We start from the raw sequence: 27411 nt of genomic DNA on the forward strand, positions 1-27411 counted from the left end.
TGATCAGACTGGATTTCATTGAGTTATACTAATTTGTTTCTTCATGGCGTGACATCAAAGTTCGCCATGCTGCTGGGGTCACACCCTTTTGCGAAAACTCAAAGTTTTCACTGTAACCCAAGACCAACTCCTTAAGGCTTTCCTGGAGAAATTTGAGGCTGCAGATGTCACCCATCACTATACTGTACCCCAAAGTGTAAAACATGACATTTCCTGTTCCCACTAGGTGGCGCTGTCCTTGATGTCAAATATGGCAGTTGAAATATGTTCAGGGGTGGAGCCTTATCATATGTGTTCACTTTGGTCAAGGTCAGAAAATGTATGACAAAATGAGAGGCAATAAGATTTTCATGGCGAGTCATCAAAATTCGCCATGGCGCCACGGCCTCATACTATTGTGAAAACTCAAAAGCTCCGCAATTTAACATGGCACAAGGGTGTAGTTGACACTGTCCAAATTTGAAGCTTATAGGACCAAATCCCAAGGAGGAGTTCGTTAAAGTTCGAGGCATGGAAATGGCAAAATTAGAGCCAAAATGTCACCTTCTCTTCCAAATGGCGGACTTCCTGTTGGGTTTGCGTCAATGGGCCCACAGACTTTTTTGTTCGTCTTGGCATGATACATATGTGTGCCAAATTTCATACATGTAGCTCAAACGATGTGGTCGTAGGGCTGCATTTAACAAGGCATAGGTGGCGCTCTAGAGCCATTTCCCAGTGCTCATATGTAAAACCATTAAAATACAAAATTTTTCACCAGACCTGGCATGTGTGCAAAATTTCATGAGTTTTTGAGCATGTTTAGGCCCTCAAAAAGGCCCTTGTTTCGCCTGAATAATAATAATAATAATAATAATAATAATAATAATAATAATAATAATAATAATAATAATAATAATAATAAGAAACGGAGCAGATACAATAGGGCCTTCGCACTCTCGGTGCTCGGGCCCTAATAATTAAAGCTGCAAGCAGCGTTTTGAGGGCCCTCGCACCCCATCGCGTCGAGCTACGCCCAACACCTAAAACCAGCACCTCTGATCTGATGTCACATTGATGGAATTCATGCATTTAACCACCAGCTAACATTTCAACTCATTCATTCATGATTAGTTAGTCGTTCCACTAGGTGGCGCTCTAACCATTATGTACAAATGGCATAACAAACATTTCCGAGCTCGAGTTTCATCACGCCTGCGACCTTTGGGAGAGATTGGACATTGTTTTTTTGAGTGACAGCAGATTACTGCGTTTTGGCGAGTGATTGAGACTCCACGTGCCGCCATAACCACCCCGTTTCCCTGGACGTAAAAAGCTTCGCAATTTAACAACACAAAGGTCTTTGGATTCGACACACTGAAGAATAGTTCAATCTGATGAAATCCCTTGGAGGAGTTCGTGAAAGTATGAGGCCTGAAAAGAGGAGAAAATGTCGCCAAAATTACACATTAATTTTAAAATGACTGACTTCCTGTTGGATTTGGGATATTGCTCCAAGAGACTTTTTTGTAGATCTTGATATCTCCTATAAGCTTACCAAGTTTCAGACTCATAGATAAAACACAGAGCAGGGGCTGATATTTTGGAATATTGTAGGGGGCGCCGTGGAGCCATTTTGCGCTATTCAAGGAAAATGGTCACATGACAACAAAGCCTTGATCTATTTGGAGGTGTGTGCTAAATTTAAAGCCTCTATAAACTTTCCAAGCCCCTCAAAAGCCACTTCATCTTTCATGGTGGACCGCGTTGCCACCAGGGTGCGCCGTTCAGTTTAAAGTCACAATTTTGGCACTGAAGCATCACGAGGGACTGATGGTGATATTCACCGCTTTTGAGGTGGCCAAGATGAACCTGTGAAAATCAGTACAACAAAATTAAAGCCATGACATTTCCTGTTGCCACTAGGTGGCGCTGTCCGTATTTCTGACAATGGGCACATCAATCTGTTCAGGGCGCGTCTGACATCATGCCTGTAAAGTCTGGTACTGATCAGACTGGATTTCATTGAGTTATACTAATTTGTTTCTTCATGGCGTGACATCAAAGTTCGCCATGCCGCTGGGGTCACACCCTTTTGCGAAAAGTCACAGTTTTCACTGTAACCCAAGACCAACTCCTTAAGGCTTTCCTGGAGAAATTTGAGGCTGCAGATGTCACCCATCACAATACTGTACCCCAAAGTGTAAAACATGACATTTCCTGTTCCCACTAGGTGGCGCTGTCCCTGATGTAAAATATGGCAGTTGTAATATGTTCAGGGGTGGAGCCTTATCATATGTGTTCACTTTGGTCAAGGTCAGAAAGTCTATGACAGAATGAGAGGCAATAAGATTTTCATGGCGAGTCATCGAAATTCGCCGTGGCGCCACGGCCTCATAGTATTGTGAAAACTCAAAAGCTCCGCAATTTAACATGGCATAAGGGTGTAGTTGGCACTGACCAAATATGAAGGTTATGAAATCAAACCCCAAGGAGGAGTTCGTTAAAGTTCGAGGCATGGAAACGGTAAAATCAGAGCCAAAATGTCACATTCAATCCAAAATGGCGGACTTCCTGTTGGGTTTAGGACATTGCCATAATAGACTTTTTTGTTCGACTCTGAACGTTATATAGGTGTACCGACTTTCAAACATGTAGGTGATACCCATACCGGGGGCTCGCGTTTTTCATTTTTCTAGGTGGCGCTACTGAGCTAATTTTCCCTGGCCATGTCTGAGAACATTAAAATACGTAAATTTTCACCAGACCTGACGCGTGTGCAAAATTTCATGAGTTTTCGAGTATGTTTAGGTCCTCAAAAGGCCGATTCATTTGCCGAAATAATAATAATAATAATAATAATAATAATAATAATAATAATAATAAACAGAGCAATTACAATAGGGCCTTCGCACTGTCAGTGCTCGGGCCCTAATAATAATAATAATAATAATAAACAGAGCAATTACAATAGGGCCTTCGCACTGTCAGTGCTCGGGCCCTAATTAAAGCTGCAAGCAGCGTTATGAGGGCCCTCGCACCCCCGGCACGTCGAGCCACTGCCAACACCTCAAACCGGCACGTCCGATGTGATGTCACATTGATGGATTTCATGCTTTTAATCACCAGCTAACATTTCATCTTATTCAACCAGGATTATAGTCATGCCACTAGGTGGCGCTCTAACTATTATTGACAAATAGCATAACAAACATTTCCAAGCTCGAGTCTCATCACGCCTGCGACCTTTGGGAGAGATTGGACATTGTGTTTTTTAGTGACAGCAGATTACTGCTTTTTGCGAGTGATTGAAACTCTACGTGCCGCCATGACCACCCCGTTTCCCTGAACGGAAAAAGCTTCGCAATTTAACATCACAAAGGTCTTTAGATTCTACACACTGAAGAATGCTTCAATATGATGAAATCCCTTGGAGGAGTTCGTCAAAGTATGAGGCCTGAAAAGGGGGGAAAATGTCATCAAAATTACACATTAATTTTAAAATGGCTGACTTCCTGTTGGATTTGGGATATTGCTCCAAGAGACTTTTTTGTACATCTTGATATCTTACACAAGCTTACCAAGTGTCAGACTCATAGATGAAACACAGAGCAGGGGCTGATGTTTTGAAATATTGTAGGGGGCGCTGTGGAGCCATTTCGCGCTATTCAATGAAAATGATCACATGCCAACAAAGCGTTCATCCATTTGGAGGTGTGTGCCAAATTTCAAGCCTCTATAAACTTTCCAAGCCCCTCAAAAGCCACTTCATCTTTCATGGTGAACCGCGTTACCACCAGGGTGCGCCGTTCAGTTTAAAGTCACAATTTTTGCACTGAAGCATCACGAGGGACTGATGTTGATATTCACCGCTTTTGAGGTGGCCACGATGAACCTGTGAAAATCAGTACAACAAAATTAAAGCCATGACATTTCCTGTTGCCACTAGGTGGCGCTGTCCGTATTTCCGACAATGGGCACATCAATCTGTTCAGGGCGGGTCTGACATCATGCCTGTAAAGTCTGGTACTGATCAGACTGGATTTCATTGAGTTATACTAATTTGTTTCTTCATGGCGTGACATCAAAGTTCGCCATGCTGCTGGGGTCACACCCTTTCGTGAAAAGTCACAGTTTTCACTGTAACCCAAGACCAACTCCTTAAGGCTTTCCTGGAGAAATTTGAGGCTGCAGATGTCACCCATCACTATACTGTACCCCAAAGTGTAAAACATGACATTTCCTGTTCCCACTAGGTGGCGCTGTACCTGGTGTCAAATATGGCAGTTGAAATATGTTCAGGGGTGGAGCCTTATCATATGTGTTCACTTTGGTCAAGGTCAGAAAATGTATGACAAAATGAGAGGCAATAAGATTTTCATGGCGAGTCATCGAAATTCGCCATGGCGCCACGGCCTCATAGTATTGTGAAAACTCAAAAGCTCCGCAATTTAACATGGCACAAGGGTGTAGTTGACACTGACCAAATATGAAGGTTATGAAATCAAACCCCAAGGAGGAGTTCGCAAAAGTTCGAGGCATGGAAATGGCAAAATTAGAGCCAAAATGTCACCTTCTCTTCCAAATGGCGGACTTCCTGTTGGGTTTGCGTCAATGGGCCCACAGACTTTTTTGTTCGTCTTGGCATGATACATATGTGTGCCAAATTTCATACATGTAGCTCAAACGATGTGGTCGTAGGGCTGCATTTAACAAGGCATAGGTGGCGCTCTAGAGCCATTTCCCAGTGCTCATATGTAAAACCATTAAAATACAAAATTTTTCACCAGACCTGGCATGTGTGCAAAATTTCATGAGTTTTTGAGCATGTTTAGGCCCTCAAAAAGGCCCTTGTTTCGCCTGAATAATAATAATAATTAAAGCTGCAAGCAGCGTTATGAGGGCCCTCGCACCCCCGGCACGTCGAGCCACTGCCAACACCTCAAACCGGCACGTCCGATGTGATGTCACATTGATGGATTTCATGCTTTTAATCACCAGCTAACATTTCATCTTATTCAACCAGGATTATAGTCATGCCACTAGGTGGCGCTCTAACTATTATTGACAAATAGCATAACAAACATTTCCAAGCTCGAGTCTCATCACACCTGCGACCTTTGGGAGAGATTGGACGTTGTGTTTTTTAGTGACAGCAGATTACTGCTTTTTGCGAGTGATTGAAACTCTACGTGCCGCCATGACCACCCCGTTTCCCTGAACGGAAAAAGCTTCGCAATTTAACATCACAAAGGTCTTTAGATTCTACACACTGAAGAATGCTTCAATATGATGAAATCCCTTGGAGGAGTTCGTCAAAGTATGAGGCCTGAAAAGGGGGGAAAATGTCATCAAAATTACACATTAATTTTAAAATGGCTGACTTCCTGTTGGATTTGGGATATTGCTCCAAGAGACTTTTTTGTACATCTTGATATCTTACACAAGCTTACCAAGTGTCAGACTCATAGATGAAACACAGAGCAGGGGCTGATGTTTTGAAATATTGTAGGGGGCGCTGTGGAGCCATTTCGCGCTATTCAATGAAAATGATCACATGCCAACAAAGCGTTCATCCATTTGGAGGTGTGTGCCAAATTTCAAGCCTCTATAAACTTTCCAAGCCCCTCAAAAGCCACTTCATCTTTCATGGTGAACCGCGTTACCACCAGGGTGCGCCGTTCAGTTTAAAGTCACAATTTTTGCACTGAAGCATCACGAGGGACTGATGTTGATATTCACCGCTTTTGAGGTGGCCACGATGAACCTGTGAAAATCAGTACAACAAAATTAAAGCCATGACATTTCCTGTTGCCACTAGGTGGCGCTGTCCGTATTTCCGACAATGGGCACATCAATCTGTTCAGGGCGGGTCTGACATCATGCCTGTAAAGTCTGGTACTGATCAGACTGGATTTCATTGAGTTATACTAATTTGTTTCTTCATGGCGTGACATCAAAGTTCGCCATGCTGCTGGGGTCACACCCTTTCGTGAAAAGTCACAGTTTTCACTGTAACCCAAGACCAACTCCTTAAGGCTTTCCTGGAGAAATTTGAGGCTGCAGATGTCACCCATCACAATACTGTACCCCAAAGTGTAAAACATGACATTTCCTGTTCCCACTAGGTGGCGCTGTACCTGGTGTCAAATATGGCAGTTGAAATATGTTCAGGGGTGGAGCCTTATCATATGTGTTCACTTTGGTCAAGGTCAGAAAATGTATGACAAAATGAGAGGCAATAAGATTTTCATGGCGAGTCATCGAAATTCGCCATGGCGCCACGGCCTCATAGTATTGTGAAAACTCAAAAGCTCCGCAATTTAACATGGCACAAGGGTGTAGTTGACACTGACCAAATATGAAGGTTATGAAATCAAACCCCAAGGAGGAGTTCGCAAAAGTTCGAGGCATGGAAATGGCAAAATTAGAGCCAAAATGTCACCTTCTCTTCCAAATGGCGGACTTCCTGTTGGGTTTGCGTCAATGGGCCCACAGACTTTTTTGTTCGTCTTGGCATGATACATATGTGTGCCAAATTTCATACATGTAGCTCAAACGATGTGGTCGTAGGGCTGCATTTAACAAGGCATAGGTGGCGCTCTAGAGCCATTTCCCAGTGCTCATATGTAAAACCATTAAAATACAAAATTTTTCACCAGACCTGGCATGTGTGCAAAATTTCATGAGTTTTTGAGCATGTTTAGGCCCTCAAAAAGGCCCTTGTTTCGCCTGAATAATAATAATAATAAGAAACGGAGCAGATACAATAGGGCCTTCGCACTCTCAGTGCTCGGGCCCTAATAATAATAATAATAATAAACAGAGCAATTACAATAGGGCCTTCGTACTGTCAGTGCTCGGGCCCTAATAATAATAAACAGAGCAATTACAATAGGGCCTTCGCACTGTCAGTGCTCGGGCCCTAATAATAATAAGAAACGGAGCAGATACAATAGGGCCTTCGCACTCTCAGTGCTCGGGCCCTAATAAACAGAGCAATTACAATAGGGCCTTCGCACTGTCAGTGCTCGGGCCCTAATAAACAGAGCAATTACAATAGGGCCTTCGCACTCTCAGTGCTCGGGCCCTAATAAGAAACGGAGCAGATACAATAGGGCCTTCGCACTCTCAGTGCTCGGGCCCTGATAGCTCGTGGTGTCTACAAATGGTATAGATTCTAGAAGTGTGATGGTTTGCCCATTTTTGCCGATCCCAGCAAGTTCTGCCCACAATCAGATTTCTCATAAAACCTCATAATTCCATTCTGGGATCCCATATCAGCTCAAATCGGATGGAAGGCATACTAGACAAAAATTTGATACTTATTGGCAAAACTACATTTTTTCAGTGAGGATCTGCTTGTTCACTGATGGAGGGGTCGAAGCTGAACTGATCAAGTGAAGTTTTTGACCATGCAAGATGACAGCAGACAGGTTCAGTAGGCAAAATACAACCCGAGATTTGTTTTGGTGAGACTGTTGTGGTCTGTGGGTGGTTTTCCTTTTTGTGATTACACACTGTCACATTACAAAGCGCCGGCAGGTCATGTGGGACCATCTGTCCTTCTAGTTTAGTTGAATATGAGGTGCAAGTGGATACTTCTGGAGGATGCACCAGCAAATGCACCGAGAAGTGCCACTAACCAAGGGAATCTGGGAACTGCAAAGGCGTTCCTAGACCACCAAGAACCGCAAAAGCACCAAATGAATTGAACCATCCTTGGGACTTAATTGGAATAGATCTGTTTGTGGTCATGTCTCACCTTTGGTAATAAAGGAGCCATTCCTACTCAGGGCGGAGTCTTTGCTGGAGGTAGAGTCGCAGCGAAGCAGGGGCTCCGATTCATCAGGGAAGAAGCCTTTGGTGCGGTCCACTGGTGACTGCTCCAAACCCATGCCACTGACCCGGCCCATGCTACTGTTGCTGGCAATGCTAATAGGAGACTCTGTGGGCTTCTGGATTGGACTGTGTCTATTGCTTACATTCCCTGAGGTCATCAGCTGGTTGATGTCAAACTGCAAATATGAAGGAGGAGTGGAAAGTGAGGAAAAGAAGAGGAAGATGATGAGAAGGGGAATTGACAAGAGGAAAAAAACATTTTAGGAGATTGGTGGAAATGGCTCTTAATGACAATATGATTGATGATATATGGCACAAAGGTCCAGAAGATAATGACCTTTAGTTGAATCGCTGAAAGTGCAGAGACATATTATATTTATGTAAAGTAGATGTTAAGTTTGACATGCAGGCTTTTACAAAGAAACTTTGAATGCACTTGCCGGAGAAACTCACGGTAAGATGCAATGTGATAACACCAAAAAGTTCCTGGCTACGACTGACTCCCATTAACAAGATCTGAACATTTGGGTAATACTAGTGAGCTCTCTCTCTCTCTCTCCCCCCCCATGACACATGATGTTAACGAAACAAATGAAGCATCAAGGTAAAAGGAATATATACTGGCCTGAAGTTTCTCACTAAATTTTCTGAAAAATTAAAACACAACTGCATAGGTCCCTGGCCAGCCAATCACCCGTGAGTCCTGGAACGCTTTGATTTCGACAGAGGAAGGCAGGGCCACATGAGGCCGGGGGCCGTAACATCCCTCCCCTTAAATTACCAACTATGTTGGGCAAAAGCAGATATTAGGAACTGTAACAAAAACAAAGAACAAACACCACAAAACATGTTTACAACCAAAACAGACCATCAGCCAAAACATTTTCAGACCCCTTTTTGTGGTGAATACTTAAGTTGTATTCCTGCAGCAACAGAGCCCAGCGCATAAGGCGCTGTTTATGATTAAACATGCGAGCAAAGGACACAAGTGGGTTGTGGTCAGTGTGCATAACAAGAGGTAACATGCTAGACCCCAGGTATACGTGAAAGTGCTGAAGAGCCAACAACAAAGTCAGGGTCTCCTTTTCAATGGTGGAGTAGTTTAACTGATTTTTATTAAACTTGCGGGAAAAGTAACAAACGGAGTGGTCCAAACCCTGCAAGTCTTCTTGCAACAGCACTGCCCCAGCCCCGACAGCACTGGCATCAACCTGAAGTTTGAATGGTCGCGTCAAATCAGGTGCAGCTCACACAGGAGTGTGGCAGAGGAGGGCTTTTGCACTTTCAAAAGCATCTTGACACTCACTTGACCATAGAAACTGAACCTTTAGACTGAGTAGGTCAGTCAGTGGCTTGACTACAGAGGAGAAATTTTTACAAAAGTTTCTGTAGTAGCCCACCATCCCTAGAAACCTACACAACTCACGGCTGGTGCTAGGTGTGGGGAACTCTTTAATCACTGCCACTTTTGGTAAATGGCCTGGTAAATGGTAAATGGCCTGTATTTATATAGCGCTTTACTAGTCCCTAAGGACCCCAAAGCGCTTTACATATTCAGTCATCCACCCATTCACACACACATTCACACACTGGTGATGGCAAGCTACATTGTAGCCACAGCCACCCTGGGGCGCACTGACAGAGGCGAGGCTGCCGGACACTGGCGCCACCGGGCCCTCTGACCACCACCAGTAGGCAATGGGTGAAGTGTCTTGCCCAAGGACACAACGACCGAGACTGTCCAAGCCGGGGCTCGAACCGGCAACCTTCCGATAACAAGCCGACCTCCCAACTCTTGAGCCACGATCGCCCCACTTTTGCATCAATGGGCCGGACCTGTCCACGTCCCACCTCCCTGCCCAAGTACGTCACTGTAGCTTTGGTAAACTCACACTTAGCTAAGTTGAGAGTTAGAGTAGCTTGAGCCAAATGGTGAAATACCTGGCGTAGAGTTTCCAAATGATCTTTCCATGTTTCAGTATAAATTACTAGATCATCTAGGTAGGCACTGCAGTTGGACAGGCCACGGAGGACTTTATTTACCAGCCTCTGGAAGGTGGCAGGAGCGTTACACATGCCGAATGCCATAGGTACATACAGTGGGGCAAAAAAGTATTTAGTCAGCCACCGATTGTGCAAATTCCCTCACCTAAAATGATGACAGAGGTCAGTAATTTGCACCAGAGGTACACTTCAACTGTGAGAGACAGAATGTGAAAAAAAAAAAAAATCCATGAATCCACATGGTAGGATTTGTAAAGAATTTATTCGTAAATCAGGGTGGAAAATAAGTATTTGGTCAATAACAAAAATACAACTCAATACTTTGTAACATAACCTTTGTTGGCAATAACAGAGGTCAAACGTTTACTATAGGTCTTTACCAGGTTTGCACACACAGTAGCTGGTATTTTGGCCCATTCCTCCATGCAGATCTTCTCGAGAGCAGTGATGTTTTGGGGCTGTCGCCGAGCAACACGGACTTTCAACTCCCGCCACAGATTTTCTATGGGGTTGAGGTCTGGAGACTGGCTAGGCCACTCCAGGACTTTCAAATGCTTCTTACGGAGCCACTCCTTTGTTGCCCGGGTGGTGTGTTTTGGATCATTGTCATGTTGGAAGACCCAGCCTGGTTTCATCTTCAAAGTTCTCACTGATGGAAGGAGGTTTTGGCTCAAAATCTCACAATACATGGCCCCATTCATTCTGTCCTTAACACGGATCAGTCGTCCTGTCCCCTTGGCAGAAAAACAGCCCCATAGCATGATGTTTCCACCCCCATGCTTCACAGTAGGTATGGTGTTCTTGGGATGCAAGAAGTATTCTTCTTCCTCCAAACACCACGAGTTGAGTTTATACCAAAAAGTTCTACTTTGGTTTCATCTGACCACATGACATTCTCCCAATCCTCTGCTGTATCATCCATGTGCTCTCTGGCAAACTTCAGACGGGCCTGGACATGCACTGGCTTCAGCAGCGGAACACGTCTGGCACTGCGGGATTTGATTCCCTGCCGTTGTAGTATGTTACTGATGGTGACCTTTGTTACTTTGGTCCCAGCTCTCTGCAGGTCATTCACCAGGTCCCCCCGTGTGGTTCTGGGATCTTTGCTCACCGTTCTCATGATCATTTTGACCCCACGGGATGAGATCTTGCGTGGAGCCCCAGATCGAGGGAGATTATCAGTGGTCTTGTATGTCTTCCATTTTCTGATGATTGCTCCCACAGTTGATTTTTTTCACACCAAGCTGCTTGCCTATTGTAGATTCACTCTTCCCAGTCTGGTGCAGGTCTACAATACTTTTCCTGGTGTCCTTCGAAAGCTCTTTGGTCTTGGCCATGGCGGAGTTTGGAGTCTGACTGTTTGAGGCTGTGGACAGGTGTCTTTTATACAGATGATGAGTTCAAACAGGTGCCATTCATACAGGTAACGAGTGGGGGACAGAAAAGCTTCTTACAGAAGATGTTAGAGGTCTGTGAGAGCCAGAGATTTTCCTTGTTTGAGGTGACCAAATACTTATTTTCCACCCTAATTTACGAATAAATTCTTTACAAATCCTACCATGTGGATTCATGGATTTTTTTTTTCCACATTCTGTCTCTCACAGTTGAAGTGTACCTCTGGTGCAAATTACTGACCTCTGTCATCATTTTAAGTGGGGGAACTTGCACAATCGGTGGCTGACTAAATACTTTTTTGCCCCACTGTAGGTACATAGGTACTGTAGAAAATCATCAGGTGTTACAAAGGCAGAGATGTTAGAGGCATGCTCAGTTAAAGGGACCTGCCAGTAACCTTTAAGAAGATCTAATTTAGTGCCATACTGAGCAGTCACAATACTGTCCACACAATCCTCAATTCTTTGGAGAGGATGTGAGTCAGTCACAGAATTCACCTTCCATAAGTCTGTAATGAAATGGGGCGAGCCATCTGGCTTAGACTCCACTATACAAGGTGAGCTCCAGGGGCTTTGACTGCAACATGGCTTCGCTAAGCCATGTTGCAGCAGATAGTCAGCGTCCTGTTTCATGAGCTTATGGGGGCTGGCTCGACAAGGATGCTGCTTAATAGGTTTAGCTCCCTGGACATCGATATCATGCTCTAGCACTGTAGTGTGAGTTGGCACACTACACAATAAACAGGTGTATTCACTAATCAAGACAGTTATGTCATCTTGCTGCTCAGAAGACAGATGTTCGAGCAAGCTCGGTAATGCTTTCAGCATTTCTGAGTTAGACAGACGGGGTCTAGAACAGGTGGGATAACTTCGTTTTAAACCATCAACCTCGTCCACCCCTCCTTCCTCTAGGTGGTTTGAGGCTACAACAAGCACAGGCGATAGCCGGCCCTGGTGTCGATCGAGGATGGTATAATTTCAACATGCTTATGTGGCAGACGCGTGTTTTGCACCTGTGGTCGGGAGTGCAAATTACATAATCAGTCTCCCCTCTCTTTTCACAGACTTCAAAGGGGCTGCTATACCTAGCAGACAAGGCTGAGCCCAGAACAGGCAACAGCACAAGAACCTGGTCACCCACCTGAAAGGTTCTTTTAACAGAAGCCTTATCGTAATGGCGTTTCATTTTCCCCTGTGAAACAGCAAGGTGCTGTTTAGCCAGAGCATTGGCTTGGTTCAAACGCTCACGGAAGTGTTTTACATACCTCCTTACATTTACCTTGGAAACCCTGTGTGGGCTCAAAAATAACTCTTTCAGAGCTTTGAGGGATCCGCGTGGCCTATGGCCAAATACCAGCTCAGAAGGACTAAAACCAAGTGACTCCTAAATAGCGTCACGGGCAGCAAATAACACAAATGGAACTCCCTCATCTCAGCTCTTTTCAGACCGTAAGCAGTATTTGCGCAGCATCGCCTTTAAGGTCTGATGCCACCGCTCTAATGCACCTTGCGATTCAGGATGATAAGCAGAGGACACAACATGTTTGACACCTAGAGTGCTAGCCACTTGTTTGAATAACTTAGATTGAAAGTTTGAGCCCTGGTCAGTCTGTATGACCTTTGGCAGGCCAAACACTGAAAAGAATGTTGTCAACGCCTTAACAACTGATTTCGCTGTAACCTTATGTAACGGGACAGCCTCTGGGAAACAGGTAGCTACACACATGATCGTGAGAAGGTATTGCTTTCCTGATTTTGTTCTAGGTAGTGGACCCACACAATCGACTATGACATGGTCAAATGGCTGATCCACTACAGGAATGGGACACAACGGAGCTGGGGGTATTACTTGATTAGGTTTACATGCAATCTGACACATATGACAACTGCGGCAAAATTTAGAAACATCACGCTTCATACCAGGCCAAAAGAAATGCTTTAATAGTAGCTGGTATGTTTTTGTGATGCCCAAGTGTCCTGACCACTGGCATTCATGGGCAAGAGCCTGGATTTTCTGCCGGTACACAGCGGGCACGACAACCTGCTTAACATTACTCCATTCTGCACCTTCTGCACCTGGTGGAGACCACTGACGCATTAGAACATCATGTTCTACAAAATAGGCTTGTTGCTCTTTATTGACTTGCTCAGCACTTACCGTATGTTTGAAACAGCTCTGCAGCGTTTTATCAGCTAATTGAGCTGCTGACAGCTGGTCTTTGGTCAAGGGCAGCGAAGAGATCTTTGGAAATGGATCGGGCTCCTCAGGTTTCACTGAGTCTGGCGGTGACAGAAGATTGTTTCTTTTAGTTTGTACATCATTCTCCTCGGAAAATGAGGACATCAACACCGAATCAGAGAGAGCAACATCAGTATCTTTACGAGCTTGTGCTCGAGTAATTGCACAGGCTGGATACAGCCCAGGGTGCATGGAAACATCAGAGGTTTTCTGATTTAGGGGGTTGTCTAAAACCTCAAGACGAGGGAGCATTAACCCTCCTGCAATATCATTGCCCAACAACATGGCCACACCCTCTATTGGCAAGGATGGGCAAACAGCAACAGGGAAAAATCCTGTAACAAGTTTTGATTTTATAAAAACTCTGTGAACTGGTCTTGGGAGCGTAACCCATCTCTATCCCCAGTAGAACAGAATTAAAACCACATTCACTTTCAGCAGAAAAAGGTAAAACACAATCCTCTAACAAAACTAACTCTCGCAGAGCATCATGGTCACTCACTTTTGAAGCAACGCACCATTTATCAAAGAGAATACCCTTTTCTCTAGCAAACTCTACATAAGTTTGGGTCAGCAATTTCTTCTGCTGGCGAAACCTCTGGCTTCGGGGACTAACTCATATGCCTGCGAAACAGCTGTTTTAACTCACGCATAGTCTAAACTGTCCTTTAAAGAAAGCGAAGCCACCACCTCTTGGGCTTTTCCAGACAGTTTGCACTGTAACAAAAGAGGCCAAATATCACTAGGCCACTGCAATGCACCAGCGATATGCTCAAATGCTGCAATGTGTCAACCTCAGTTTCTCTAAAAGTGGGCACTAAAGAAATGCACTTACTGATATCAAAAGCAGAAGCAGACGAGGAGGTGGAACCGGAATTGTCAGCAGAGGTAGACGAGGCTTGTGGCTGAGACTCCAGCTCAATCTTTGTCTGCCTCTATCTCCAGCCTTCGTATTTCAAGCTCTAGCTGAGCCTGCCTGTTCTGGGCCTTCTCCTCAGCCTCCAATTGGAGACGTGCCAGCCGCACTTTCAGCCAAGCTCCTTCTCTGCCTTCTGAACTCCCAGAGGAGAGTGGATCATAGCGAGGAAGTGTGCGTGGCGTTTTCCCCCGCTCATTCCCCTCGCCATCTCCACAAGAACCATTCTTGTGTGTGTGAATGGGTGGATGACTGGATATGTAAAGCGCTTTGGGGTCCTTAAGGACTAGTAAAGAGCTATATAAATACAGGCCATTTACCATTCTTGTGGCCCTCCTCAACTATGGTAGCTTGGTGTGGCACACCAGGGACCACAGGCACGCATGTGCTTTACCTCCATGCGTGAGATCAGTATGTGCAGCAGCTTAAGCTGTACAATATTTCAGGAAATAGTTTATTTCACCTTTTGACATTGTTAGTTCCACACGAGGTAGATGTTTACTACTGCAGACTAAACTTACATTTCTGTCACCTACAAGACACTTGCCTTTAATGTTACTATTACTCTCACAACCATACATAACCATAAAGTGGTGTACAATTCTGAATTTGTCAACCCTTTTTGCCAAAAATAGAAGAGGGCACTTCTCACGAGTAGCACGTGGGGAAGAAGTGTAAGCTGAGGGATGACTTAACAGATGTGCCACTCGTTGAGAGAAAGGTTTGGTTTGTTGATGATTTGAGTTTTACGACAGCAGAGGGACAGACTAAAACAGGTTTTACTGTAGCAGACAGTGAGAGAGAGTTATCTATGCAGGACAACTAACATGTTTCATATTTGCTTAAGCAGCAGAGATTCTAGCTTTAACGGAAGCGTGTGAAGCTGCAGAGAGACAATATACACTGATAGGCAGTATGCATTTGCTACATTACATTTCTTTGTAGTGCAGTGAGTGAGACGAGGTGTGACAACCTCTACAGGGAAACCTGTAGCCAAGCCAAACTCTTGCAAAATCTGCTGGAGGCAGTGTTATTGTCCAGTAGACTTGCCGTTTGTAAATGTGCAGCACATATGTGAGGGAAAGATCCAGTTGCATTAGGGAAAGTTTTTGCAGCTTTAGGAGAACATGGTGTTAATATTTTAGCAGTACAACATTGGCAGACATGCAGGCCCACTCACCTACAGCAGGAAAACAGTTGTGATTTACAGAAGGAGCGAGCTTGCAGGTTGGTGTTTATTATCTGTGTGATAAACCAATACTGCCTTAGAATTTGTATAAGACTGCTGCTATTTTGAGCCATGGGCTATACCATGTCTCAACAGGAGGGAGATGAGCAGTAGTTTATACTCACTCTAGGATTATTAAATACTTTTAAAAAAATTGCAGGTAGAGAGAACTAATAGAACAGTAAAGTTAAGACTTAGGAAGACGGGCAGGACATGGTTAGACTGTATAGAATTCGTTAAGATGTACATGAGGATTACTCCAACAGAGAACGGTCTGACTCTTTGAGATTACATATGTTAGAGCATTTAGAGTTCTAGTCTTCTGTAGTGATGATAGAAAAGCAGAAGAGAGAGCATATTAGCAGATTAGATGCTTGAAATGTTTAAAAGTAAAGAAGTCATGAGAACAAATGATCTGCCAGATGATTCTGTTTCTCTGCAGGAGCAGAGTCTGAAGTCTGGAGATTGGATGTTGATAAGGCCATGGAGAGGAAGTGCTGATCCAGTCTGTGATGGAAAGGTCCCTATTAGGTGCTGCTGATGACGACTACAGCAGTGAAGATTGCTGGAAGAAACACTTGGATATATCAAGCACACTGCAAGAAGGTGACACACATCCAGGCCAGCTCGGAGTAAGTGGCAGGAAGACCGGGTACAAAGGGGCGGGGAAAGCCTCCACGGCCCTTCGTCTCAATCTGGTGATGAAACCAACTGAGCCACAGGTACTCATCAGAATGGCTGGGAATGTGCTGTGCATCTTCTTGAGCCTGTGGGCCCAGAGGGGGATGAGTGGTAAGACAGACCTGCTAGTCTGTCTCAAAGTATCTGACTTGCTGCAGGACATTGAACAGCTAAACGAACTGGAAACAGGCCAATTGCCTATGTGTATGAAGGACAATGGATTAGTCCAAGTTGGAGATTTACCATGGAACATGGTAACATCACCTATTCTTTTGTCTTCTGCAAGAAGGATGTAAACAGAGAAACCTTTTGTCTACATTTACATCATGAACACTTGAGGTTTTGAGCCAAGAAGATCAAAACAGCTTGATCCAATTTCCTTTACAAATCGTTTTCTGTGGTGACAACAGGACAGGAGAAGAGTTGTAAATGCAGATAATTCACCAGTTGACTCTAACCCCCACAGGATGCCTACAGTGAGAAGATTTGGGGGGGGGGGGGGGGGGGGGGGGGGGTGATAGGAGTCAATAAAGAAGGGTGTTGACCAGGCTACAGCTTTGAAGTTAGCTGAGAGCCACATGGACAAACAATAAAGTCAACTGATGCGTTTGAATGCCTATGTCTGTATACAGTTGGATTGTAGTGACATATGATTTTTGAGAATGATGATTCTTCTTCTTTGACTTTTGACATTCAGTTGTTTACTTGCAGAAATACATAATGAATCGCACGACAGGAGTAGATGCACCACAAGGCTGGATAGCTTGGTTAATGTCTGGTCCTTGGTGGCATCTTCTTTTGAAAATATTAATTCCTGTTTTTGGACTGTTGATATTGATTTGCTTATGTATAGGATGCATTTTACCGTGTATAAGATCAATGCTAACTAAAATGATTCCAATACATTTGTTAATTATGTACTTTTATAACAACATGACATGACTGAAATTACTGACATGACAGAAGCGTGTGTATAAATGACGCCAGCGCTGAAAATGTCAAGCATGAGGTGCATGGCTTAGAATATACTACATAGGAATAATTTGAAGCATAAAAATAACATAACAGGAGGGAATGTTAGAGTGAATTGTTAAATGTTTGTCATTTTTATGTTTACCATTTGTACATTGTTTTAAGGAATTCTTTCTGTCCTTCCCTCCCCAGATTCTTAAGATTCTGGGAGGGGGGCGGTAGTGTTTTTTTATCACAGGAACATCCTTGTGAAGGTCTGTTTGATGTTGGTAAACTTCCTCCCCTTTGTATGGCTTCACTGTGTTATCAACCACAAAACCAGGTACTTTTTTTACATTCATGCTACATGCTCGCACTACGTGCTTTGCTCGCCTTTTTACCGCTCTGTTGAGCCCGTCACACTCAGCAGGTCGAGCTCGAGCTAAGACAGCCGAGTCAGATGAAGACACCAACAATCACGTTACTCATTGACAGACAGAAATCAGGCTGTTTCTGCGGTTTTCGGCCGCGGGGCCGGCCCTGCTGCTGGGCTACTGACGATTAGCTGTGGCGTTCGTGGGTGCGTGTGGGAGACAGCGAGGAGGCCGCGCACGGAATCAAGGATCAGAGGATGGCCCTCTGCTCGGACGAGACTTTTCAGGAACTATTACAAAGAATCCACGACATGGAAATGAAAATCAGACGCCTTGAGGAGAACGCCAAAAGCGAAAGCAATAAAACTCTGCCTGTGGCTTACGGCAAGCAACAACCGGGCGGACCAATACCATCAACACAGAGTGGGACCCCTCCGAGTGGAGGACGTTTGTCGGGAGGGACTCCCCATTCATCAGACCTTCTTAGACGGGAGACTCCCAGGAAGAAGATAAAGGAACATCGAAAGACACTCCAACAAGAAACAACTTCGATTATTCCTCTAAAAAATAGATTTGCGCCTCTCAGCTCATTACCGTCCAGCCCGCAAAGACTGTCAGCTGCAGAGCGAGGTCACCGGAATGTAAATAAAGATAAAACAACCCGCACGAAATGGGCAAAGAGAACAGAGAACAGCAAGCGAGGGAGAGCACTTGCTATTATTCATGACGGATCAATCAAAGGAATTGAACAGCTATGCATCAATACTAGTGTCTTTAATTGTCCACAAATGACAGTAAAAGAAATTTCTGAGAGGATTCCATCAATTATTGAGAATAACCCAGAGCTAGAAAAAGTTGTTGTTCATGCTGGAGCTGCTGACATCCTTTTGAAAAAATCCGAAATTTTAAAGAAAGACTTTTTGGATTTACTTCAGAACTTTGACAACCACAAGGTGCAACTCCACGTATCTGGACCGATTCCAGCAACGCCCTACGGTGAAGAATATAGCAAGATGAAATCGTTCAGCAGGTTTGTTAAAACTGTCTGTGCTGAAAGGTCAATTCGATATCTAAATAATTTTAAGATTTTTTGTGGAAGGAAGCACCTGTTTACAAGAAATGAACGTAACATTAATAAGAAAGGTCAGAGGCTTTATCTTCTGAACTTGTCTCACGTGAACTCATTGCCCTGTTCTCAAATTGAGATAAAGACGTCAGTATCAGCTGAGACACACAGTGGACGCCAACCAGCTGTATCACACAGAGACCATGACGTACTTGCACCTTTCAGTGATAAGCCTGCCAGAGACGTATCAGCCAACCCAAAAACAACGGCACCTGACGACTCGAAAGAAACACAGAGTTTCAGCAACGCTGTGCAGAAACACATCAGTTGACATAGCTCAAACAGCTGAGTTACTATGCCAGCCCCCAACAACTTCACTTCCAGCAGAGATTACAGCAACTCCAGCCAAATATGCAGTTTCAACTCCGTGCAGAAACTCACCAGCTGATGCCTGTACACCTTCATCATCCTCATCCTCATCAGTGATCATATCACCATTTAAGTCGTTTCCCGAACCCCTTCAAACCCAAATAAACAGAGGGATTCATCTGACACCAAAAGTGGGACCACACCCACCTACTAATTATAAACAATGTGGCTCTCCACTCCACCTAACTGAGTCTGATATCTGATACCGACCGGATGCCGTTACCGGATTGCATCATTTCCACCAAAATGTGTCCGGTCACTCTCATTCATATATTAAAAGCAAAATACCAGTTATTATAGGCAACAGATCCTTACACATTAAAAGTACTTATAATCAAACAGTACAGAATCTGAATATAATACTGTGCAACAATAATCTCTCAATCACTAAAAGAAATATTAAAGCAGCTGCACTAAATATTAGATCTCTATCAGGGAAGTCTCTCCTAATTAATGATTACATCATTTCACATGATATACATGTTCTCTTTCTTTCAGAAACTTGGTTAGATGGAAATTCAGAACAAGCTGTATTAATAGAGACTTGCCCAACTGATTATCACTTCATTAGTGAGACCAGAAAAAAAAAAAAAAAGAGGTGGTGGTCTTGCTGTAATCTTTCACCAATCACTAAACTTTAAAAAGGTATCGCTAGGTGAGTTCAGCACCTTTGAATATTTAGCTACTGAAATAAATGAACCAAACAAAGTTTTATTTTTAAACATATATAGACCACCAAAATCTAATACAAACTTTTTTAATGATTTCAATGACCTTTGCTCTGCAATATGTCTAGACTATGACCAGATAGCAATTGTGGGAGATTTTAACATTCATACTGACAAGCTTCAAGATAGCGGAACAAAAGCATTAAATTATGTCCTCCATAACTTTGATCTAATCCAGCACTTTAGTGAGCCAACGCATAATCGAAGACACACTCTGGACCTACTTATTAGCGAAGATCTAAATATCTCTAACATTGCCGTTACTGATATTGCATTATCTGATCATTTCTGCATTTCATTTGATAGCAACATCTTAGCCAATATACCTAATCAGAGTAAGATCACTGTTAAAAACGCTTCTTTGGAGAAAACTCAGCTGAATATTTTAAACTGATGTACACTTCCACCTTGTTTAAATCACCAACATCCACCAACACACATTCAGTAAACAAACTGACAGATGATTTTCTATCCAAAATCTTAGACATGATGGATAAGATTGCACCATTCAAGGTTAAAACTGTCTCTAGTAAAAAGAAGTCTCTGTGGAGAAGTGATCCACTGGTATGTAATGAAAAAAGAGAGTGCTGGCATGCTGAGAGAAAATGGCAGAAAACTCGACTCCAGGTTCACTGCGAGATATATAAAGAGAGGCTGAATAAGTATCAGCTAGCTCTGAAGGATGCAAGGGAGTCATTTTTCTCTGAGATTATTCATAGAAACAACAACAATGCTAGGACATTATTTGCTACAGTCGAGAGATTAACCACTCCTCCAGTGGAAATAGCCCCTGAATTAAGCTCCACCAGGGCCTGTAATGAATTTGCCAGCTTCTTTATTGAAAAGATCTTGAAAATCAGAAGATCGATTGACACATTAGTTTCAACCCCAATACCGACGTTAAGCCCAATTACCACTTATGCAGAGAAAATGACTCACTTTCAAACAATAAATCAATCAAGCCTCGATAAAATTATTGAGAATCTAAGCTCTGCCACCTGCTGCTTGGATATATTACCGACAGGTTTTCTTAAAAAGGTCCTCCCAGCCATCAGGGAAGATCTGGTCCAAATAGTTAACGCATCCCTCAGTAGTAATATACCTATAGCTTACAGCATTTAATTTAGCTAGTTTAGGAAGATTTCACTTTTCTAATAGTTTCACAGGCTAATATTTTTTAAATAGACCACCACAAACAACATGTATCCCTTTAGAAATAAAGTGTGATACTTCTAAAAGTACATATTCACACTAGCGCTGTATATCAACCCCAATGTGGCTTTAATGCAACTAGTCTTATAGTTATCTACTAGTCTGCAACAGTTAGATTACACATAGATGATTTAACTACTTTAGGGGCATTTCACTTTTCTAAAAGTTTCACAGGCCAATAGTTTTAAATAGAGCACCGCAAACAACATGTATTCTTTTAGAAATAAACTGTGATACTTCTAAAAAACACATATTCACACCTAGTCACACTCTGTAACAGTTAGACAGAGGGGGTGCAGTTAGGCTCCCAACAGTCTGTAAAAAGGTATGAAGCAACAAAAGAGGCTCCCTTATCAAGAGCACCCCAGCCCAAAGGTGTTTCTTCACAAACAGTTAATTCCCACACTCTGTAACAGTTAGACAGAGGGGGTTGCAGTTAGGCTCCCAACAGTCTGCAAAAGAAGTCATGAAGCAAACAAAAGAGGCTCCCTTATCAAGAGTATCCCAGCACCCATCTCAACTGTAGTTCCATACATTCCACATTTTTTAATTACAAACAAACGGTTAATTCCATTATCTTATCTTATCATGTCAGAGGCCAACAGAAACCTTGTCCAACAGAGTCTCCAAAGGCTTTCCACCTTTCTTCCTTACAACGTACTCTTTTATCTCTACATCGCAGAGGTCAACTGAAAGTAGCCCCACCTATATAAAAACACCCCATCAGACACACAGTATTTTCCTCAGCACTTCACAACTGCCACAAGGTATATCATTTTAACTTTTTATTTTTTCACCTGAATGTGCGTTGGAGCCGACTTTGCTACCCGCACAGAGCGTTTCTGACAGCCGGGCGCTGCTTATACAATAGAGAAAAGCAACAATACAGAGTGTTTCTCTGCTCCAAGAAATCTGAGGGCCTTTCACAAGGTAAGCATGTCTGTTATACCCAGGGCATAAATGTCTGTATGTCAGTGCTGATTATTCAAACCCTTTTTAAAATGTGACACATATGTTGTCCGAAAATATTTCCTCTAAATTTGCAAAGTTACTGATTTAAAAAATATATATTTTCGAACTTTTAGTTGCATGTCAAACATATTATAGACTCTTTAGCATATTTATATAGCTAAATTCACAATGGTATAACCGTGCTAAATAAAAGAGGCCCGAGCACCAATGCACTCTAATCCACTCCGCTAAACTGAATGTTGATAAGTACATGAAGCGTACCTCTACCTCTACAGCTGAAAACAGTTTGTATCCGTACTCTGAGGGTCTGCTGAATTGTTTTTAATACGGCACTTTTTGACGAACAGCAGATGATGAAATCCTCTTTATTGTAGAAACTGTCCCTAAGCTATTGTTGCTCATACTTACTGAGGTCGCTAGCTACTTCCTTACTATGTCAGTAAACTTTTTTGAAAAGGAAGCTGTTGTAGATTTAAAGAAACATCTTAATTGAAGCAAAGGCAAAAAAAACTGGAATGAATTTTATGTGACTTCATATTAAAGCCAACAACAAGTGAAAATCCAAAAACGGCTCCAATCCTTTGTATTAATGATCTCCCTCCTCTCTCTGTGTGTGTGTGTGTGTGTGTGTGTGTGTGTGTGTGTGTGTGTGTGTGTGTGTGTGTGTGTGTGTGTGTGTGTGTCCTCACAGAAGGAAGGTCACAGCAGGCGCTTTTCTCAAACGCATTACCAATCAGTTTTTTACAAGAAGTGTAGCTCATACAATGGTATAAATGTATTCTTTGCGATACTTTATAAATATGAAACTAAAGATTTTGAGTTCGTGCACATTGTGAAGCAAGAATCTAAATATTTGTGTCACAATGATTTCTATAAAAGCGTGTTGTTTATGGGGATAATGCAACAAATCTTTTGTGCGTCCTATTAATGATCAATGATAATTGAAGAGGAACCCAGGCTCAGGACATTTTCATGACAAGTGACAGCGCAGACAACTACTAATGAGAGAACATGTTTTATCATCATAAACACGGTGATATGAAGCATCGTTAAAGTGTCACTTCAGTAATGTTGACTCATGTTTTTAATAGAGATGGCACGATACCACTTTTTTATGTCCGATACGATACCGATATCATAAATTTGGATATCTGCCGATACCGATATGAATCCGATATAGTCTTTTTTAATCAACAAAACTGTTTTTTTAAATATCTTGCTGCTAGTCTCAAGTTCATACTCAAGTTTAAAACAACAACTACACTAAAGCTATTCTGTTATACCTGTATGGAAAATTTTTTTTTCATAGTTCAGCAATACTGATCAATCTAATAAATTTAAACCTACACCATCCTCCCTATTCTGGTATTTTAAAGAGTACTTAGCGTAAATATTAAGCAACCTAACTAATAGGGTTCCAACTCCCAGCAACAAAAATAAATAAATAAAAAATAGGGAACCACCTCTCACGACATTTTAAATGAGAATAGAAAGAAAAGTATGTCTTTGTGCCCCCTTTTCCCTGTTAATGCCCTATCGGCCCCCCTGGCTAAACTTTGCTAGATCCGCCCCTGCACAGTGACCAGCGTCAGCTACGTAGAAAAAGATCCTCGAGTAGAAAGTAATATTAAATAAATTCTAACAACAGCTTATCAAGCTTAAACGTGCTGCTGTTGTTCAGCCGCTGGGTTCCTCTTTCTGGTGCAAAGTGGGCCAAAAACAAACAAAAGAGACGGACTCGCAACAGAAAAGCCGATCAACTGATCATTAAGCAGTTTCATGATTGAAGTAGCAGCAAGAAGAGGCAGTCGCTTGTTAAGCTTAACGTAGGAATGCTTTACATTCAGAGATGGACTTACACACTTGCTTTACTTCTCTCGGGGATAACTTTGTCGGAGATGAAATGCCGGGTTGCTAGCGAAGCTCCACATGCTATCCAGACCACCAACAGGTCCTGCATGCCACAGCCGCACGTGATGCATACTGCTCCGACGTGCTAACGTTCTGAGGTGAGTTACGGCGTGTTGCAAGTTTTGTGAGGTGCTTTCGTGATATTTAATGGATCGGATTACATTTTTTATTTTTCTCTGATATCCGATCCAGTAATTTAGGTCAGTATCGGACCGATACCGATACGTAATATCGGATCGGTCCATCTCTAGTTTTTAATAATGACTTTAAAACACTAAACTCTAATTTCTGTGGTTTATTTTAAGTTTACAGAATATAACATGTGGTAAGACGACGAGTTTTACTTCTCACTGTCCGTGTTATGTGTATCTATTTATCATGTATGCTACTTTGCTCTGTGGACTGTAAAATGTTTCATTGTGTTCATGAAATAAACCAGACTTTCACTGTCTGCATCTTTTACTGTTTTTCTGCTTTTGTTCACTCCAAGTTTGACAAAACCTACAGATATCCAGAGTTAACTCACTAACAATGTGGAGCAGTCACAGTGTATTTAGCTGCTTTTTCCCTGAACACAACCAACCAACGCCTGTAGTCCTCACTTGGTCATTTGAACGCTGAAGGAGATTTCTTCCATAGACACCTTATACTAGTGTTTCCTGCACTACTATGTTCTATATAAATCCAGATTCCTTTTATAGTTTGCAGTGAAATTTGTTAAACCATTGCTTAATGGGACAGAAGTACAATTCACTCTTTACTAACACATTTGTAGATAAGTTTATTGCTGAACAACACAGCTAGCAGTCTCACTGTCACGGCTGGCGGAGTGAGCCGTGTGGAGTGGAGGAAAAGGAGGACCCAAAATGCAGCAAACTGATGATACGAGTGAAGTTTATTTACATGGTGGCAGTGGCAAAAGCAGGCAATGAAGCATGAGTAATGACAAACCTAAACTGGGAGAAACTAAAGAGCAAACCTGAAGTCTACAAAACGGAGAGCGGAGCAGAGAGACGCAGACTAAGGAACAGGATACCAAGAAACACAGACGAGCCGACAACGAACACAGACCGACACCCACTATATATACACACACACACACACACACACACACACACACACACACACACACACACACACACACACACACACACACACACACACACAAGGTAATCGCACACAGGAGGGAAGAACAGCTGATCTGAATACACATGATGACTGGAGGACACAAGCTGAACACAATGACAACAGACACAGACTTTCAGAACAAAACAGGAAATCTAGAACCCGAACCGGACACAAGGGGGGAAGACACAGAATAACTAGAACAGAGGGAAATAATCACAAAACACAAAACGCTGGGTCAACGACCCAGGACCATGACACTCACACACTCTTTAGGTTTTTCAAGTTATGTGTGTAAGGGTTTAGTCTATCAAACCTTACCCTTTTTTCCCCAGTATCACAACAGTATGACTCCCAAAGTACGGCTCAGTAAACAACCAATGATTCTAAAGCCAGAACAGAAAGATACAGTTGGAAGATGAATGATTGCGTTTTTATGATGTAAAACGACCCCCTCTTCTTCTTCTCTGTGTTGGTGTTGTTCGTGTGTGTGTGTGTGTGTGTGTGTGTGTGTGTGTGTGTGTGTGTGTGTGTGTGTGCCTTAGAAGTCAAATAATACATTAGCCATACTTAAAAAAAACATCTGAATTTCATTTAGAACTGAGATTCTAAGTTGTAAGCAGAAATCTTATGCACAGCCAGAAACATGTTTCCCCACTTTCACAATGCTGAGGTGTCAAATCCACAACCCCCAACAAATGGTTTGTTACACGCGGGTGTGAAGGGCAAGCTTTACTTACACAGCCTCACACACAGTTGATTTTTAAAGTTTTTGGGTACAGGGGTTTAGCCACAGATGCAACATCCACTTTTGATAAAGATCACTCCACCTGTTTATTTCTTAAGAAATTAAGCATCTTTATTAAGCTCTTATTTATAAATGTCTACACAATAATAGACACCATGTGCTCTGTGACATTATAGTCTTCTACTTCCATCGGTTTGCATTTTAAACTCCCAGCCTTTCAGTTTGTTATGAACGACTTATATTTCTAACATTTTGTGATATAAAAGTGAACCATGCGACTTTTTTTATTTTCTGTTTGATGGAATGACTTAAGACACGAGTTATTTAAACAATTCTAAATGACAGTGTGATGGCCATAGTACTTTATGTGGGCCAAAAGTGTTAAGGATAATGTTTATCAATGTAAAATTGCAAAGAACTTGTGGATAGAATATAACATTTTGTAAACGGTTACCTCAGAAGCTGTACTGGTAGATCTATGTATGTAAGGTAAAACTATCCACAGTACTACCACTTAAGTAACTAAACACATAAAGTCACCCTTACCAATAATCCGCTGCTCCTTGAAAAAGTAGCACAAACAGACAACAGACTGAGCAATGATAAGTAGAGCTACCCGAGGCCGATACTCAAGCAGAAGAAAATTAAAAGTTGTTGTTTTTGTGGCTCGAAAAATTAAAGAAAGTATGTTTAATAATTCAACAAGACCCGCACCTTCAACACATGTACATTCAAATTTTGGAACAGGCTCAACATTGCTGCTGTTCAATAGTTTTTATCTATTCGAAAAAGTCATTTTACGGCTTTAATGTTTCCAGCTGATAAGGAGAATGAGTGCATTTCAAATGAGCGTCCAAAGGCTTTAAACATCTGCTTTGTCTGTAACGACAGTATCAAACTACAGAGCATTGTTTTTACTAAAATTCAACATTTCCAGATGAAAATTTGGCTGCTTTTTGTTTTTTTCACTGTAACACCCACCTCAATGCCATTTTTAGGATATTCTTGGTGATCCCACCTTTTTCATATTCATGCTTTTGGCACTGAGGGTATCTGATACGCATGTTGTCACTGTGTTTTTGTACTACCAGCTGTGAGGGCTCTGCTTTTGCTTTGAGCAGTCTGTTTTTTGATCGGGGGCGATCGTGGCTCAAGAGTTGGGAGTTCGCCTTGTAATCGGAAGGTTGCCGGTTCGAGCCCCGGCTCAGACAGTCTCGGTCGTTGTGTCCTTGGGCAAGACACTTCACCCGTTGCCTACTGGTGGTGGTCAGAGGGCCCGGTGGCGCCAGTGTCCGGCAGCCTCGCCTCTGTCAGTGCGCCCCAGGGTGGCTGTGGCTACAATGTAGCTTGCCATCACCAGTGTGTGAATGTGTGTGTGAATGGGTGGATGACTGGATATGTAAAGCGCTTTGGGGTCCTTAGGGACTAGAAAAGCGCTATATAAATACAGGCCATTTACCATTTTTATTTTGTCTCGTGACTGTGTGTTTGTTTGTTTTTCAAACGAGATCCTCGTCAGTTTGATTTTGTTACCACAAACTTTGTGTGAAGTTCACAACAGAGGTAAAGAGATTTAAACACCCCAGTTTAAGGAGGCAGGCAGGGGTTGGAC

At 42.7% G+C, this 27411-nt stretch overlaps 1 protein-coding gene across 1 annotated transcript in view; it reads right to left on the bottom strand.

Annotated features, from left to right (window-relative positions):
* Window positions 1-27411, bottom strand: part of tnfrsf21 (tumor necrosis factor receptor superfamily, member 21) — a 194306-nt gene that overhangs the window by 16297 nt on the left and 150598 nt on the right. The window contains exon 6 of the mRNA XM_024805712.2: window positions 7745-7997. Coding sequence (XP_024661480.1) covers window positions 7745-7997 — 253 coding nt within the window. The remainder of the gene's footprint in view (window positions 1-7744; window positions 7998-27411) is intronic.

This window comes from Maylandia zebra, linkage group LG15 (assembly GCF_041146795.1).
Source record: "Maylandia zebra isolate NMK-2024a linkage group LG15, Mzebra_GT3a, whole genome shotgun sequence".
Classification (NCBI taxonomy): domain Eukaryota; kingdom Metazoa; phylum Chordata; class Actinopteri; order Cichliformes; family Cichlidae; genus Maylandia; species Maylandia zebra.